General features: G+C 56.1%; 3 protein-coding genes across 6 annotated transcripts; 1 reads left to right on the plus strand and 2 right to left on the minus strand.

Annotated features, from left to right (window-relative positions):
- Positions 1–1,419: 1,419 nt before the first annotated feature.
- Positions 1,420–10,651, plus strand: IL11RA (interleukin 11 receptor subunit alpha). 3 transcript variants are annotated; one of them, XR_009702006.1, is made up of 13 exons: positions 1,420–1,510; positions 4,545–4,644; positions 4,934–4,994; positions 5,678–5,847; positions 5,985–6,099; positions 6,250–6,282; positions 6,368–6,534; positions 7,598–7,761; positions 8,566–8,707; positions 9,060–9,179; positions 9,298–9,394; positions 9,629–9,730; positions 10,235–10,651. XR_009702006.1 is itself a non-coding variant. In XM_061199279.1 (13 exons), exons 2-13 carry the CDS (start codon positions 4,545–4,547, stop codon positions 10,249–10,251), a joined length of 1,269 nt encoding a protein of 422 aa, XP_061055262.1. In that variant the 5' UTR covers positions 1,420–1,510; the 3' UTR covers positions 10,252–10,651. The 3 variants fall into 3 exon arrangements, 2 of the variants coding, with proteins under 2 accessions (XP_061055262.1, XP_061055263.1); XM_061199279.1 differs by having other exon boundaries at positions 9,648–9,730; XM_061199280.1 differs by lacking the exon at positions 1,420–1,510 and adding an exon at positions 3,340–3,369 and having other exon boundaries at positions 9,648–9,730.
- Positions 10,652–10,763: 112 nt separating this feature from the next.
- CCL27 (C-C motif chemokine ligand 27) lies at positions 10,764–11,993 on the minus strand. Its single transcript, XM_061199221.1, is given in 5 exon segments — positions 10,764–10,810; positions 10,813–10,910; positions 11,102–11,237; positions 11,378–11,486; positions 11,988–11,993. Coding segments are annotated over 5 exon segments (396 nt in total).
- A 2,284-nt stretch (positions 11,994–14,277) lies between these two features.
- Positions 14,278–15,545, minus strand: LOC133097427 (uncharacterized). Of its 2 annotated transcripts, XM_061199282.1 has the most exons (4): positions 15,457–15,545; positions 15,092–15,159; positions 14,771–14,830; positions 14,278–14,647 (listed from the first exon to the last, which is right to left on the minus strand). In XM_061199282.1, exons 2-4 carry the CDS (start codon positions 15,136–15,138, stop codon positions 14,491–14,493), a joined length of 264 nt encoding a protein of 87 aa, XP_061055265.1. In that variant the 5' UTR covers positions 15,139–15,159; positions 15,457–15,545; the 3' UTR covers positions 14,278–14,490. The 2 variants fall into 2 exon arrangements, with proteins under 2 accessions (XP_061055265.1, XP_061055264.1); XM_061199281.1 differs by having other exon boundaries at positions 15,092–15,545.
- Positions 15,546–16,672: the final 1,127 nt, after the last annotated feature.

Genomic DNA, 16,672 nt, shown 5'->3' on the forward strand with positions numbered 1-16,672 from the left:
TGGCTTTTACTCCTAGAGTAACAAAGGCATCCCAGTTTAAAATGGTTTTAGAATCCTTTGTTCTTGTCTTTGGCTGAGGCTTTGGGAAGGCCAGAGCCCCCTTTACTACCATCCCTAGGGTGTCAGCTCACCAAGCCTGGGACTGAAGGTTTGGTCGGAGTGGGTGAACAGGATCCTTGTCCCATTGGTCAGTGGCCAGACCCTGGGCTCCTGGCCAGAACCCTGGCTTTGTGAGTGGCTGCAGCTTGGCTCTGCTCCAGCCCACAGAGGCTGAAGGGGTGGGTAGGGAACGTGTACGTGGCTTTGTGTCCTTGGCCTTTCCAGACTCCCACGTGCAGCGTGTATGCACAGGCTCTGTACACCTCTGTTGCCCCTGTGCCCCGATCATTGCACAGGGCAGAAGACAGCTCTGGCAGGGAAGGGGATGCCAGAGTTAGGAGCCTCAGGGCCATGGTAGGAGGGGATGGTTTTTGGAGTGATCCTGGGTCTACCCCCTCCCCTCTGGAGCTGTTTCCCTGGCAAGACTGTAACTGTGGGAATAACAAGTCATACAATCCAGGAGACATGATGCCACCTAGGGTCCTCCAAACTTTTAGGTGAGGACAGGAGCTTGTGAGTAATGCGGGAATGGCCAGAACACTTTTTGTCTCCATTCTTCTCAAGGGAATTGAGTCTCTGGGAGGGGAAATCACACAAGGCTGGACAGTGATGATCTGACCCAGGAGAACCTTGGCTGCCTGCCTTCCGGTCCAGGATTCTTTCTTCCTAGAGACCCTGGAGGGGAAGGGTCAACTAGGAGTGTTACCCTGGTTTGGAAGAAGCTCAGACAAATGTGGTACACATTTCCCTTGAGCCCCCATTGGCTGGGGAGTGGAACCCTGGATGGGTGACATACATAGCTACACACACACCACACACACACACACACAAACACACACACCTGATCCTACACCTTTTATTTGCCTGCATTTTGGAATCATCTGGGGAGTTTTAAACAGTACTGATTTAATTGGAGTGTGGCTTGACAGTTTTAAAACCACAGTGTCCAGCGACGTTTGAGACCCACTGCCTTACAACCAGTCCACCTCCTTCCTTATCTGGAGTCAGGGGCACCTTCAGCTTCTCTGGTCACCTGCCCAGTAGCTCCTAAGCCACTGAACTTGAGGCTTTGTTTGAGGACAGCTGGGGGGTGGACGGGGAGGGGCCTGAGAGCTCTGGTCCTGCTGTCCCAGGAGGAGAGGCTTTCAGGCCGGGACCCAGGAACCCGGCTCCAGACTCGGTCCCCAGCAGCCTCCTCAGTCCCGGACGGGACAGGAAGTGTCCGGCAGAGGTGGGTGTGGAGGTGATTGGCAGTTGGAGGCTCCAATGGGTCGAGCCCCCCCTATTTCACCCCTCTCCTTCCATTGGTGCCTGGGCGGAGCCGCCCCACGGCGGGGCCCCAGGGCGGCAGGGAGTAGAGGACGGGGCAGAGGGCGAGGGCGGAGGGCGCTGGCGGCGGCGGCCGCAGAAGGTGAGGTCTGATGGGGCCGCGGGTGAACTCGAGGGAGTCTTGCCAGGAGAGGGCGGGGCCTGGGGGTGTGGGATTTGAAGGGCCTGGAGTGACTGACGGACTGTCAGTGCGTGTGTGTGTGTGTGTGTGTGTGTGTGTGTGTGAGAGAGAGACTGCAAGGCTGTGTGTGACGCTGTCAGTGTGCGAAACTTCACAAGTGTCGCTTGGTGAAACTGTCAGCTAGTGTGATTGCGGGTGTCGCTGTGCTGTGGCTGAGTCTGCATGTGGCTGTGTGTGTGTGTCAGTGTGCAGTTTGGGGGCAGAGACCGGGTCGTGCGTTTGTGTGTGTGTGAGAGGGCCTGTGACCACATCAGGGAATGTGTTTTGGGAAGGTTTCTGCGGAGTTTGAGACTGTGTCTGCCAGTGTGAGAGTGGATGGCTGGGTTTGTGTGTGCCAGTGTGTGACTTCAGCATGGCAGAGGAAGAATGAGACTTGCACTCAGCGTGTGTCCTGTGTCCTAACTGTTAGACTGTGGAGGAGTGGAGCTGGGTTTGCATTTTGGGGACACACTTCAGTAGCCAATGGGACTGACCTTTCTACTTAGTGGCCAGGGTAAGCAGACCATCCCCAGGACACTTGGCTCTCCCTCCTTCTTTTAGTGCTTGAGAATCCTTGTCACTGGTCCACTGCTCCTTATTTTCTGTCTCCCTGTCTGACTCAGTTTCCTTATATTTCTTTTTCTTTCTCTACTACTGTCTTCCTAGAGCTAGTGCTCTCTGGGTCTTCACACTTTCGTCTCCCCAGGTATCTCTGTGTATCTGCTTTTTAGTCCTGCCTCTCATGTTCTCTGCATCTCTGTCTCTCTCTGTGCCCCTGTGCCTGACTCCCCTGTTCACCTTTGTCTCTTTGGCTACCTGGGGGCCTGAAATGGTGATGAGATGGGGGATCTGCCGTGCTAAGAGCTCCCTGGAAGAGGGGGCTTACACTATGATGAGGAGTTGCTTTTAGAGAGTGCTGTGACCCCCCATCCCAGGGGCGGAGTGCTAAGTGTGTGTGTGTGGCTGTGCAAGGAAGAGGGAGATGTGTGTCTGTGTGTGTGTCTGGGTATGTGTAAATGTTTAAGTGTCTGAGTCTGAGTGAGGATGTCTGAGTGTATCGGTGTAACTGTGAGTGGCTGTGTCTGAGAGTGTGTGTCTGAGGGTAAGTGTGGGTCTTGTGTATCTGGCACCAAGGGACCAAAGGCATTTCCTGGTGCTGGGGCCTGAAGAGTAGAGGGGGAGATGAGAAATGTCTGGAACGTCCAGGGGAGGGGGAAACTGGACTCTTTGGCTTTTCTTTATATCCCCCAACATGGGGCCCTCTTCCCCTTAAAACACAGACAGCTGTGCCTTGCTGGGGAGTGAAAAGAGTGGGAGCACGAGTATGTGTCTGCTTTTTGATTTGACTGTGTCCGCGTGTGTTCAAGGGAGTGTCTTTGTTGACTGTGCCTGGGGAGTCCACGCGTGAATGTGCCTGTGTTCTGCTGTGTGAAAACACAGGAACCTCTTGCTGACAGGGACACAGCAGCTCTCCTTTCCCTCTTGCTGTGCCTGGCTGTGCCTGGCTGTGCCTGTGGCTTCCTTTCCAGACTGGGGGGAGGCCTCTTCCCTTCCCAGGGCCTTGGGTGGGAGGGGGTGGGAGAGTAGGAGGGAGGAGAAAGGAGAGAGGAGGGGGCCTGGCTAGGGACGGCTGAGCTCCATGGCCCAGAGGGGCGGGGGCAGGGAAGGGGAAGGAGGGGACGATTCTGGGGTCCCAGAACTGAGTAGAGCTGAGACGGGTGCTGTAGCTGGTGGGAGGAAGTCCTGGAGGCCATGGACACTCAACCACTGGAATCATCGAGGTAGGGCGGGGCTGAGCAGGGTAAATGCGGCCGGGGGGCCGGGGTGAGCCACTAGACACACTTGGACAGACACACAGACACGCGGAGGTCCCTGCTCAGCTCTACCTGGGAGGGATTTGGGCTCTCCCTCTTCTGGAGCCCTTGCCCAGGGCCCTTTCCCCATCCGCCCCTTCTCCTGCCCCCATTCCCTCTTCCCCACTGCCTTCCTCATCCTGCTTTCTTCCATCCAGGATTCCCTCTCTCCTAGCACCTCCGTCCCCCATACACACATGGTTGGTTACCTTTTTGGCCTTTCTGAGACCCTGCTGCCCCAGCCCAGCCCTCACCTTGTTGAGCTCTCACCGCCTCCCAGTCCTGATCTCTGAGCATCTCTTTGTCCTGTGACCCCCACCCCAGCCTCCTTTTCCTGCAGGCTCCCAGCTTCTCTCAGCCTCCTCTCCCGTCCCGCCACCCTGTCTCCATCTTCTGGCTCCTTGCCCGCCCCCAGCCTCTGGCAGCAGTCAGGGCATCTGGATCTGCTTAACTCCGCAGCCTCAGCCTGCACCCTAGCCCCATCCGGCCTCGCAGGCTCAAGACCAGCAAGATTCCAGAGTCAGGCCCAGATGAGCGGCCCAGAGCAAGGAGCCAGGCCCAGGCGAGAGGAGGCTTGGTAGCCAGAGCAGGGCTAGGCCTCATGGCAGGGGTACAGGGTGGCTCAGACCCACCATGACAGTCCCACCCCAGGGTGATGTGGGCTGCCTCAGGTCAGTCAGAGGCAACGACTATCCCTGGGCCAGGTGGGATGGACACGGAATTCGCAACAGCTGGATTGGAGGAGTTAATGGGAGTGACTGAGCCGGTGCCAACACTTGGTGCCAGGGGTGGGTGCCAAGGGTGGTGCGGGGGGCGGTGCTGGCACAGTCTGTTGCCTCCAGCTTTTGTTCTGGGCCCTAAGCCCATGACTGAGAAGGGGGGTGTGAGGGTGTGTGTGCGTGCGTGTGTGTGCACTCACACACAGCGCTGGGCGTATGGTGGAAAGGGGACCTTACATCAGAGCCCCCAGTGATGTCTGATGTCCTTACCCCACTGGGCACCTGGTTTCCTCCTAGAAGGCCCCAGTCTGGAAGAGGAGGAGGCAGGCTTTAGCCTCCCATCTTGGGAATGGGGGATCGCTGACCTTGCCTCTCTCCCCACAGATGAGCAGCAGCTGCTCAGGGCTGAGCAGGGTCCTGGTGGCCGTGGCTACAGCCCTGGTGTCTGCCTCCTGTCCCTGCCCCCAGGCCTGGGGCCCCCCAGGTGAGAAAAACTCTGCTCTATGACCCAACTCTGACCTGTGACTTGCCAGCATCACCGTGGCCCCTTCTCATGCCTAACCTGTGATCCTCCCAACCCCTGACATCCAATCTGGCAACATCTCTCTACCCTGCTCTCTGACCTCTGTCTCCAGATTATAACATGATGTTTTGACCCCATGACCCCACTCAGGTCTTAAAAGTCCACCCCTTATCCTGTCATTCTCACAAAGTGTGGGGTGGGGTGGGAGAGAGGGAAAGGAAGAGCCTCTGCTCAGAAGTGCCTTCAACAGGGGTCCAGTATGGGCAGCCTGGCAGGGCCATGACGCTGTGTTGCCCTGGAGTGACTGCTGGGTAAGTGCTCCACCAGCCTGCTGGGCTGACAGGACCCTTTCATGACCCATTTCTTGACCTTGCCCAGTCCTCACACCCCTCCCATCCTTGCCCCTTGTATCTGTAATCCTCACCTCTCTGTCTGTCCTAACCCTCAAACCATCCTTATTCAACAGAACATTCAACCAACATGTATTGAGCACCTGCTAAGTGCCTGGTCTATTCTAGGCCCTGGGATACAGCAGTGCACAAGCCAGGCAAGATGCCAGGTAGTAATACCTGCAGGGCAGAAAATCAAAAGAGAGTGAGGTGGAAGAGGATAACTGAGTGACCACTTTTTATTGGTAATAAGGGAAGGCCTCTCTGAGGAGGTGACATTGAAGCTGATTTCTGAAGGTTGGGGTATAAGCAAGCATTCCTGACAGAGAGAACAGCTAGTGCAAAGCCCTGAGGTGGGAGTGAGCTCCACACTCTTGAACCGAAAGAAGCACAACCTGACTGGAGCGCAGTGGGGGAGGGGGAGACAGCAAAGTGATGAAGAAGGAAAGGAAGGCAAGGGCTAGATCACCAGGGGCTTTGTAAGCCAGCAAAAGGAGTTTGAGCTTTACTGCAAGCACAGTGAGAAGCCAATGGAGAGCTGTGACATAGTCTGACTCATAGTTTAAATCTTCCCTCTATCTGTCATTATCTCATCTCACCCCCAGGGCCCCGGTGTCCTGGTTTCGGGACAGGGAGACAAGGCTGCTCCAGGGACCTGACTCTGGTCTAGGGCACGAACTGGTCCTGGCCCGGGCAGAAAGCACTGACGAGGGCACCTATATCTGCCGGACCCTGGATGGTGCACTTGGGGGCATGGTGACCCTGCAGCTGGGCTGTGAGTTGGGGAGGGAGTGTTGGCGGTAGCAATGATGAGACATGGGGCTCCTGGGGGAATCCAGGCCCTGAGTAAGCCCTCTGGGATGGGGAGGGGCTGGGGACTTCTCAGTCTCCAGCTGCACCCTCTGCCTCTAGACCCCCCAGTCCGCCCTGTTGTCTCCTGCCGAGCAGCTGACTATGAGAACTTCTCCTGCACTTGGAGTCCCAGCCAGGTTAGCGGTTTACCCACCCGCTACCTCACCTCCTACAGGTGTGTGCATGATCGGTGTGTATACCTATATGTTTGGGTGTTTAGCAAAATGTGGGTATGGGAGGTAGGTAAGGAGGTCCTGAGGAAGGCCTGAGAGAGAAGGAGGACCCTCCTTTCCTTCCTGACCTCAGATGGCCTCCTCCCTGCCAGGAAGAAGACGGTACCAGGAGCTGATGGCCAAAGGTAGGACATGAGGGGGAAGCTGGGGGCTCTAGCTGGGTCCCACAGTGAGCATTTCCAAAGCTCAAGACCACATCCTCTCTCCTAGGATGAGTCCATCCACAGGGCCCTGGCCATGCCCACAGGACCCCCCAGGGGCTGCCCGCTGTGTAGTCCATGGGGCAGAGTTCTGGAGCCAGTACCGGATCAATGTGACTGAAGTGAACCCCCTGGGGGCCAGCACACGCCTGCTGGATGTGAGCTTGCAGAGCATCTGTGAGTACCCACTCCTAGAGCTCTCCCCAAATCCCTACCACAGAGACCCCAAACGGACCCCAGAGTACAGGTACCCCCCAAATTCAGAACCCTCCTCCCCTGAGCTCCCACATAGTTCCCTCCCAACATAGACCCATTTCGGCACACAGATGGCCCCCATGGAGACTAAGAACCCAAGGAGATCAGAGCCAAGGAGGCAGGGTTACATCATCTTCTAGAGACTGCTGCCACTCCCCCCTTCCCTACTAGTCCTTCCTGGCTGCCTAGCCCCAGTGCTGCCTCTTTGCTTCTAGGCCTTGTGCTGAAGGCAGTTCTATCTCATGTCCTCCCTGCCCAATGGAAGCCCTTGCTGGCCTCTCCTTCCTCTTGATCTGTGTGTGGAAGGGGGTCACCAAAGCTCTGGCTGGAATTTGGGCCAACTCATCTTCCTTGGATGGAAAGCAGAATCACTCTTTTTTTTTTTTTAATTAATTTATTTTATTTATTGATTTTTGGCTGCATTGGGTCTTCGTTGCTGCATGCGGGCTTTCTCTAGTTGTGGCGAGCGGGGGCTACTCTTCCGTTGTGGTGCGCGGGCTTCTCATTGCGGTGGCTTCTCTTGTAGAGGAGCACGGGCTCTAGGCGCATGGGCTTCAGTAGTTGCAGCACGCGGGCTCAGTAGTTATGGCTCGCGGGCTCTAGAGCGCAGGCTCAGTAGTTGTGGCGCACGGGCTTAGTTGCTCCACGGCATGTGGGATCTTCCCAGACCAGGGCTCGAACCCGTGTCCCTTGCACGGGCAGGGGGATTCTTAACCACTGCGCCACCAGGGAAGTCCCAGAATCACTCTTTAACTCACTCAACAAACATTTCAAAAATCCGTCCTCAGATCTTAGCTTACTTTATAATAGGGATGGCAGATAGGTCCTGAGCCTAATGGATGATCAAGCTTAAGATTTCCCCAACCTCCTTGGAAGTGCCTCCCCTCAGTGACCTTTAGGCACACACCCATCTTCCCTTGGGAGGTGGTGGGGAAGGGATGAGTACCTGTCTTGTTCCCTGAATTTGTGTCTCCACTGCCCTCAGTGCGCCCTGACCCACCCCAGGGGCTGCGGGTAGAGTCGGTACCTGGCTATCCTCGCCGCCTGCGTGCCAGCTGGACGTACCCTGCCTCCTGGCCCCGCCAGCCCCACTTCCTGCTCAAGTTCCGGCTGCAGTACCGTCCAGCACAGCATCCAGCCTGGTCCACGGTGAGGCCCTTGGAGTGCGTCCCAATCTGGGGCTGTGGGTCCTGTCTCTAGTTTCATGTTTCTGGGTGTTCTACGTGACCAGATCTGGCAGGTCACTGACGCCCTGTGGACTTCCCCTACAGAGTACTCTCCATGGGCCAGGCCTTGTGCTGGGTGCTGGGGTTGTAGCAGGGACCGAGGGACCGAGCCTCTGCCCTGCAGGGCTGTAACTGATCTCAGCCCATCTGTGGGAAGATAGCAGTGATATTTTAAAAATAACTTTTCTAGGAAAAGGAGTGCCTTTCAGCCAGAGGCACAGCCTCATACAAACACTCATATACTCAGATGTGGATAGAGGTGAATTCCCACATCTGGAGATGGCAAAGATTGGCCAGCATCAGGCCTGGGGAGCCGCTGCCTCAGACAATAACCAATATTTATTGAACACCGTCTATCTGCCAGGCACTGTGCTACACATTTTACATGTATTATCTCGTTTAGGTGTATTCACCTCTATTTTACAAATGAAGAAACTGAGGCACAGAGAGAGGTCCAAGGTCACTCAGTAAGTGGTACAGCAAAGATTTGAACCCAGGCAGTCTGAAGTCACAGCCTGTCTACAAAACCACTGTGCACTTTTGTCTTCTTAACACTAGGTGTAGACCTGACACCACCAGCCACCCTACGTGAGGCCCAGACGGCTGCATCAGGCTGACAGGGACAGGACTGGGAGGAAGGGGTGCTCTTTGCAGACTGGGTCTGGGGGCAGATAGGCTGAGTGCTTATAACCTGGATAACGTGCCGACGAACCATCTGCACTGCCAGGTGGAACCGGCTGGATTGGAGGAGGTGATCACGGACGCTGTGGCTGGGCTGCCCCATGCCGTGCGGGTCAGTGCCCGGGACTTTCTGGACGCAGGCACCTGGAGCGCCTGGAGCCCCGAGGCCTGGGGTACTCCGAGCACCGGTGAGAGGCAGAGCCTAGGGAAAGGGCAGAGGCCCCGCTGCCCAGCATCTATCGGAGGAACTGCCGGCGCTAGGGGGCGGCGTGGCAATTGCGGCCCCAGGCTTCACCTGTAGCTGCCTGCAGCCCCGCCCTAGCTTAAACCCTGCCCCAGATTAAACCCCGCCCCTCAGCCTCCGCCACTCAGCCTCCACCCCTGCTTACATCCCCAGAAGCTGGCTCTGCCCTTTCAAGCTCCGCCTCCGAGGCACCCCTGTGTCCGACCCTGGCCCTGGCCTTGCCTGGCGCCTGGCGGGCCCTGGCCTCCGCCCCGACCCCGCGTGGATAGTTCTCCTCAGGTCTCGTCTCCCTCCAGGGCCCCTACCGAAGGAGATACCAGCTGGGGGCCAGCAACACGCGCAGCCAGAGGAAGAACCTCAGGCGGATAGCCCTGCTCCCCCAAGACCGTCCTTCCTACCAGACCCGCGGCCACTGGGTGAGCTTGGGCAGATGGGCAAAGGTGGTAGAGGATGGGAAAGCCCCAGAGAGAAGTGGGCACCGAGTTTGGTCAGGCAGGCTTGCTCTCACAGCTGGTACGTGACCCTCCCCCTCAGACCACAGAGACGCCCTGGAGCAGGTGGCTATGCTGGCATCTTTGGGAATCTTCTCTTTCCTGGGACTGGTGGCTGGGGCCCTGGCACTGGGGCTCTGGTAAGTGACTGCCATTGGCCTCTCATCCTCTGATCCCACACAGGGTCTCTGATACCCATAGACCACACCCGTTCCCACCCCTCATGACTTTGCACTGAACGTGTCTGATTCTGGAACCATTCCTCCTCCTTCTCCCGCCCCCAACTTCATGATTCTCACCCTTTCCTCTCTTGACCCTTTACTAACAAACCTTTTTGGAAGAGACTGAGATGCTCCACATTGTCAGGGAGACAGCTTCCTTTTTGTGCTCCAGGCTGAGGTTGAGACCAGATGAGAAGGATGGACCCCAAAAGTCTGGGTTCTTGGCCCCAATGATTCCAGTGGACAAGCTTCCAGGTGAGTATGACCTCTGGGAGGTTTGGACTTGGAGATGTGTGCCCTCATTTTGAGTGTCTGGATTAAGAGCCAGGTGCCTTAGTCATAAGCGCTTTGGGAATCAGAGTTGGGTCTCCTCATTCTTGTAACTTCTGGACTCAGGGATGGGCCTTTCGTTCTTGAGTCCCGGGCTCAGAGTTGGGTCTCTTCTGTCTCTTGCAGGATACTGGGGCTTCTAGATGGACTCCCTCCTCATTTTCAGGGTATTAGGCTCAGAGCTGGATATCCATCCTTATTCTTGGCATGTCTGGATCAGAGCTGGATCCCCTGCCTTATTCTTGATGTGCCTGGGCCCAGAGCTAGGTCCACTCCCTCATCTTCAGGGTATTGGGGCTTACACAGAGGTGGGCTCCCCTATTCATTTTTGGAGTGTTGGGCTCAGAGCTGGGTCTCCTCCCTCATTCTCAGGGAATCTGGGACAAGATCCAGTCCTACTATCTCCTTTGATTTTCCTCCTTCTTCTAGGAGTCCCAAACCTGTAGAAGATCTTGGAAGGCTTCAGCTGATTCCACCTATAACTCTGTCTTGCTGGTGTGGATGGACGGACAGGTGGAACCCAGGCAGGACAGTAGATCCCCATGGAGGGGGGTTCTCAGCTGGAAGTTCTGTTTGGAGCTCATTTCTATGAGACTGTGTGTTCCCAGCTTGCCAGCTGAAAGGTGCCTGGACCTCTGACTTCATCCCAGAGTTGGAGGTCCACCTGAGGAATGTGTGTAGATATGTATGTCTGTGTCCATGTGTGTCCAAGTGTATGTGAGGCAGGGAACATGTGTTCTCTGCATGTATGTATATAGGTACCTGGGGAGTGTGTGTGGGTCCTTGGCTCTCGGCCTTGCCCCTGGCGGGGGTTGTGAAGGTGTGAATAAAGAGAATGAGGAGGTTCTTCTGTTTGTTGACATGTCTCACAGCTCCAGATTCGAGACTCACAGGAGAATACACAGAACTTGGAGACCACAGTCAGAGACTATTGGGTGATGCTGCTTTATTATTTTGGCTACTGGGGGCCCCGGCCCATTTTCCCTATCATCTCCAAACTCAGTTGGGCAGAGTCCCCTGGAGCCTCTTCCCTTGGCAGTCAAACCACCGAGTCAGGCTGAGGTTCTGGGGGTGGATGCAGATGCTGCGTCAAGACAGGTGAAACCTGGGAAAGGAAAGGTCCAAAGCCATGGTCATAGCTTGGAGATGAGGGTAAGGCCCAGGGGTTAGAGGCAAAGGCCAGATGAAAACCCGAGTTGGCATCAGAATTAGCAATTGGGGCGGGGTTGAGATCAGCATCAGGGGTTGGGACTGAGGTCAGTCAGGGGTCAAATCAGGGGCAGAGTCAAAGCTCACACAAAGGCCTGGAGGTGACAGTCTCCATCAGCTTCCTGAAATTCCACTGGGATGACCTTCCTCAGTAGTTTGCTTGAGAGTGGCTGTCAGTAGAACTGAGTACAGCCTGATGTAGTGCTGGGTGCCAGTGGCAATGCTAGGGGACAACAGGACCATGTGTTCAGAGGGCTTCTGACCCTAAGCTCCATCAGACAGCTGGAGGCTGGGCTTCCTGGGCCCCTTTCCCTCCATCCCATTCACCCAGACTCCTGGCCTTCTAGACCCCCAAACACTCACCTCCTCCAGGGTCTGGGCTTAGCAACAGTAGCAGCAGGAGGCTGCTGGTGGGTGAGGGCCCTTTCGTGATGCTCAGCCTGGATACTTCCTTCTTTCTCCACCTCCTTCCCTACCTTTTATCTGGGTGCCTTTTACCTGGGGCACCAGGTGAGTCAGCGGCAGGTGAAGATGTATTGCTCATCCTGTGACACTCCTGGGCCCTAATTACCAGAGACCCCTGTGCCACAGACCCCCTCCTCTTTTAGGACTGTAATTTCCCATGGGCTCCTAAATCCTGGGCAGAGAAGCTGGGGAGGGGGGTTGTGCATGTGGGGACTGATGGTACAGTAACTGAGTAAGGGCGGCCAAGGATCCACAGTGGCATCCAATGATGGACATTCACACTCACATACTCATAGTTACACATTCACAGTCACACCTCACTCGATCAACCTCACATGGTCAGACAACCCCAGATGGAATCATACAGTCCTAGTTATACTCAAAGTTCCACTCCCACACGGTTGTGTTTTCACAATCGTCCAACCACACAGTCACACTAGCACACCCAAATTCTGATGGGGGAGTTGTGGGTGGGCTGGGAGCAGATGGCAGGCCAGCACCAACTTGCCTTCATTTCCCCCTGCCCGCTTCCTGCCCTAGCCTGCTTGTCTTATCAGGAAAAATTGATGGGAATGGCTCCCTAAAGCAGGCCCTTCTGACTGAGGAGGAGTCTTGCCTGGGCCAGTCACATTCAAAGTGAGAAGCTGGGAGAAGGCCCTTTTTGGTGGTAATGGGTTGCCTTGGGGATACTGAGGTGTGGGTTGCTTTCCCCAGGAAGATGAGATAGGGAGGAAGGATGGGGTGGATAAGGAGGGCAGATGAGGGAAGATAAAAGTTCTTTGGTGCCAGGTTGCTGCTGTCCAACAGGTAAGAGACCCAAGAAATCTTACGTTCCTGTTTTTGCCTAGTCCTGTCCCAGACATGCCAGCCTCTTACCAGCAGGGGCCTGGGGTTTCCAGCCCCTGGCTTACTGAGACATCAGATTGAAGAGCTCAGTTACCTCTCCTTTGTTCTATTCAAATGCCAGTTTCTCTCTATTGTGGGCCTGGAAGAAACCCCCCCTCCCCAACCCCTACACCCTCTGCATCCCATCCTCTTGCTAAAGCCCCAACCTCCCTTTACCTTCCTGTCCCTTCTTTTTAAATCCTATATCCAGCCCTCATCCCCTCTTCCCCTAGCCACCCCCCTCCCCACCCAATGCAAAACTATTCCTCATCTTCCTCCTCCTGTCCTTTCCAGGAAGCTGGGGACAGCCTAGGGTGGGGGCAAGCTGCTAAGTTTAGTGCCCCTGGCACCCTGAAGAATTTCCCACTCCTGGAGATTTGAACCCTCCTGTCCTGCTCTATATTTTAAACATAAACTGATCATCACCCAATAATCCAGCCCTTATCTGGTTGTTGCAGGGGTGCCTTCTGCAACCTTCTGCTCTGTCACCAGCTACCCTCTATGGGGCAGGCCTACTCTTGGGACGGGGACTCACACCTCCCTGGGCATCTTTCTGCTGCAGGGCGGCTGCAACAATCAGGAGCGACCATAAGCTCGGAGAGTAGGGACTAATCCCCCTCCCAGGCTGAAAGACTCGAGCTTCTCCTCCCGCTCCTGTCCAGGGTAAGGCTTGGGGGGGGGGGGTCCTTCCCTGGAGTTTGTCTTATGGATACTCAGGGAATCTGAGTATCCTGAGGGGTTCTGAGGTGTAGGCCCAGGGCTGGACAGGGTACTCTTTTGTCAGGGTTCTTGATGTAGACATTGTGAGGAAATGCCTCAAGAGCCTGGGTCCACTCTTGAAGGTGGCCACAACCCAGAGGTCACTCATCTTGAATTTCTAGTACCAGAGGCCTTAGAGTCTCTCACCCACCCTCCAGTCTGGACTTGTACTCCAGAGCTCGGGTGCACCCACTGAGGCACCATCATCTTGTTACAAATCTTCAGCTGGCTGGCTGTCACACACTTTGGAGTCTTTCCTGGACCAGTCAATCCAGAGGCCTGGGAAGGAAGAAACAAATTCTTCCAGGTATGCACCCATCTCTCCCCTTTGGCTTCTCCAAAGATAGGGCCAAGTCTTTTTCCCAGCTACAACCCGCTATGGCAGGGTCAGCACCAGGCTGGAAGTTAGCTCTGACCCCACCCACAAACTGGGCTGTCCCTTTAACTTAATTCTGTGTTGCCCTCCCTGGTGCTGGGGCCAGTCCCTAACTGAAAGCAGGCCCACTAGGAGTCCCTGACCCTTCATCACTTCAGGAGCTAGTGGGTTTCAGCCCAACTCGGTGACAAGACAGAAAGGAAAGGTAGGGAGCAGTGGCCCTTGGGTTCTCCTAGGGAGGTTACACTTTGGGGGGCTGATGCCAAGTATCCATGTACCTTTTTTTTTTTTTTGGCTGCGCTGCGCGGCATGCAGGATCTTAATTCCCCAACCAGGGATCGAACCCATGCCCCCTGCAGTGGGAGCATGGAGTCTTATCCACTGGACCATCAGGGAAGTCCCTGATGCCAAGTATCTTTAAACTTGGGATCCAACTGGAAGAGCCAGAAGCTGGGGTGTTAACTGTAGGAAAGACCTCCAACAGTTCGAAGTCATTCCCCTATGCCAGGCTGAGGGTGGCAGCTTCTAGGAATCTTTCCCTCCTCTCACAGCCTACTTCCTACAACTATGCGCTTAAAATATTTTAGATCCACTCCTAGGAGGAGAAGATTCTTCAGGCACCTGGCAAAGTCCTGTCTAGGAGAAAGGTGGCAGCAGAGAGCCGGGATTGTGAGGATTTATGGATGTGGGGACAAGGCTGGGAGGAAGATAAAGCCAGGATTATTTAGCTCCCTCCATACAGGCCACTCACAGAGATGAGTGTGTGTGTGGTGGGGCGGGGGGCTTAGGTGGTGGAAGGCAATCACTGGTAGTAAGGGGAGGCCTGACTCTGATGAGGGGCCCTTAGGAATAATGGGAGCCTGGACACGGACGGACACCCCATCAGGGAGAGAGGCCCTGTCAATACGGAAACAGCCGGCGTGGAGAGGGGCTCCCAGCCCGAATGGCGGCAGCGGCGGCAGAATCAGGAGGGCAGGACGGTGGCTTCGGTTTAAATCTTTAATGCACCGGCTGGCTGGGCAGTGGCAGCGGGGGTGCGGCGGGGGAGGCTGCGACCGGAGCGCTGGGGAGCAGTGCCCAGTCCGCTTGACAGACAGCTCATCAGGCCCCGCAGAGGCTCCAGCTTCTGCTCCCGAGGGTGCGCTGAGCTGTGGGGCGACCCGACACAGGCATGAGGCGGGGCGGGTGCTCCCGGCTTCGCCGCGATCGGTTCTCGCGGACTGAGCCTCGTCCATGCCCCGGGCGGGTCCGCGGTATCGCAGCCCCCTCACCTCCGCTCCCTCCGCCACATGCGCAGCCAGGGGAAAAAGTAGAAACAGCCCCAGTAGATCCTGCAAAGAGAAGGCAGAGCCGGGCGGGGCGGGGCGGGGCTGACCCCACCGACTCCGCCCCTTGGACGCCTCGCCCCTCTCGTGGAAGGCTCCGCCCCGCCTTTTAGAGGCGGTTCCTCCAGCCCACGCCCCCTAAGAGGCCCCACCCCTCCCGCTTCTCCCGCCCCCAGAGAACTCGCGCCCTCCCCGCCCCTCCCCGCCCCTCCCCCACCACCCCGGAGCGGCTAGGTTCCTCCTCCGCAGAACCCCGCCTCCACTCACTCCTCCTCAGCCTCCAGCGCCACCTCGTATCTCCTCAATCCCGACATGTCCTGGGTTCCGAACGTCTCCTGGGGAGCGGCATGATTGGATCAAGGTTTCCCCAATCCCGGTTCCCTTCTCTGTCATTCTCTGGACCAGTCTGACTTGTTCTCGGGTAATATGAGACAGGTGCCCCCGGGAAGACTCAGTTGCCACATCGGGACAGGGTTGGATTGAATATTTGGGAGGCACCAGACGTTAAGGGATTGGGAGGTCGGGCACCTCAGGGGCATGGGGCATTTAGGGGGTTAGAGCCAAAGGCCTTCGAGGTCATGGGGCTGGGATATTTGGGGCCCCGGGTGAGGATTTTCGGGGATTGGGGTCACCTGGAGGGGGGCTGAGGGGTCGGCGCAGCCTAAACGCCCACCCTCCCTGGCTCCACCCCGGAAACAGACCGGTACGTTACGTCACAGGGACACCGTCACGCGCTAGGGGTGGGGCTTACCTATTACCCGGAAGGGGCGGAGCCAGGGCATTTCTTCAGAGGAGGCGTAGTCCAGAAGGTGGAGCCAGAGCCTATCAATAAAGGGGTGGAGTCAGGGTTTATTACTAAGAGGCAGGGCACGGACCCTCTTTTACAAGGGTGGAGTCAGCTTTCGGAGCTCCACCCTGGGAAGACGGAGTCCTCAGCACCAGGCAGCAAGAAAAGAGCTTTGGGACTCTGTCTAGTACTGTTTTGCCAATCCCCTCTCCTCTCTGTCTTCTTGGCTTCTGCTCTGACAATTGCCTTTCTTGTCTGCCCCATTCTATTTTGATGATTCTGGGCAGAGGAGGAATAGGGCTCCAGAGAGGACCCAGTTTAGACAGGCCAGGCTATGGGAATACTTGTTGGCTGAGTGGCCTTGGTCAAGTCACTTCATGGTTAGAGGGTCACAGCCCTTCCTCTCTGAGCTGAGACCTCCTTTCATGTGATTTTTGTTCCTGCAGTCACTAATCAACAAATATTTATCGAGTGACTACTATGTGCCGGGTGATGTGCTTGGGCATGAGGATACAGCAGAGAAGACAGGCACAGATTCTGCCCTCAGAGAGCTTGTCATCTGGGTTGGAGGGGGAGGGGAATCAAAAGAGATAATAAGATCACTACAAGCTGACTGGCTGGGGGCAGTAGAGGGTGCTTTGGTAAAGCCAAGAAAGAGCAAATAACCCAGCGTGGGAGGTTGGAAATAGCTGCCCTGTTTGGTCTGGGGAGGGGGGAAGGGAGCCTTGTGGCTGGACGGTATGGGAGAGAATGACCAGAAATGAGTGAAGTAAAAGTTCCCTCAGGCTGAAGTGTGGAGAATAGATTCACCTATCCTCTTCCCACCATCCCACAACTCTTTTCCCCTCTCATACCTATCTTCCCCTGCCTGGGCTACATACAGACAGGTGACAGACAGATCCATGGATGCCAGTGGGAAGCATTGCAGTCTGGGCATGGAGAAGCTGTGCTTCCACCGCACTCACCCTCACTTACACTCACACTCACAGTGACACTCCTGCCCTGCTGCAGCTGGGTCAAGTCTGGTGCACGGGAGCAGGAGGCCTGGTCCGCAGGGCTTC

Source organism: Eubalaena glacialis, chromosome 9, assembly GCF_028564815.1.
Source record: "Eubalaena glacialis isolate mEubGla1 chromosome 9, mEubGla1.1.hap2.+ XY, whole genome shotgun sequence".
NCBI lineage: Eukaryota > Metazoa > Chordata > Mammalia > Artiodactyla > Balaenidae > Eubalaena > Eubalaena glacialis.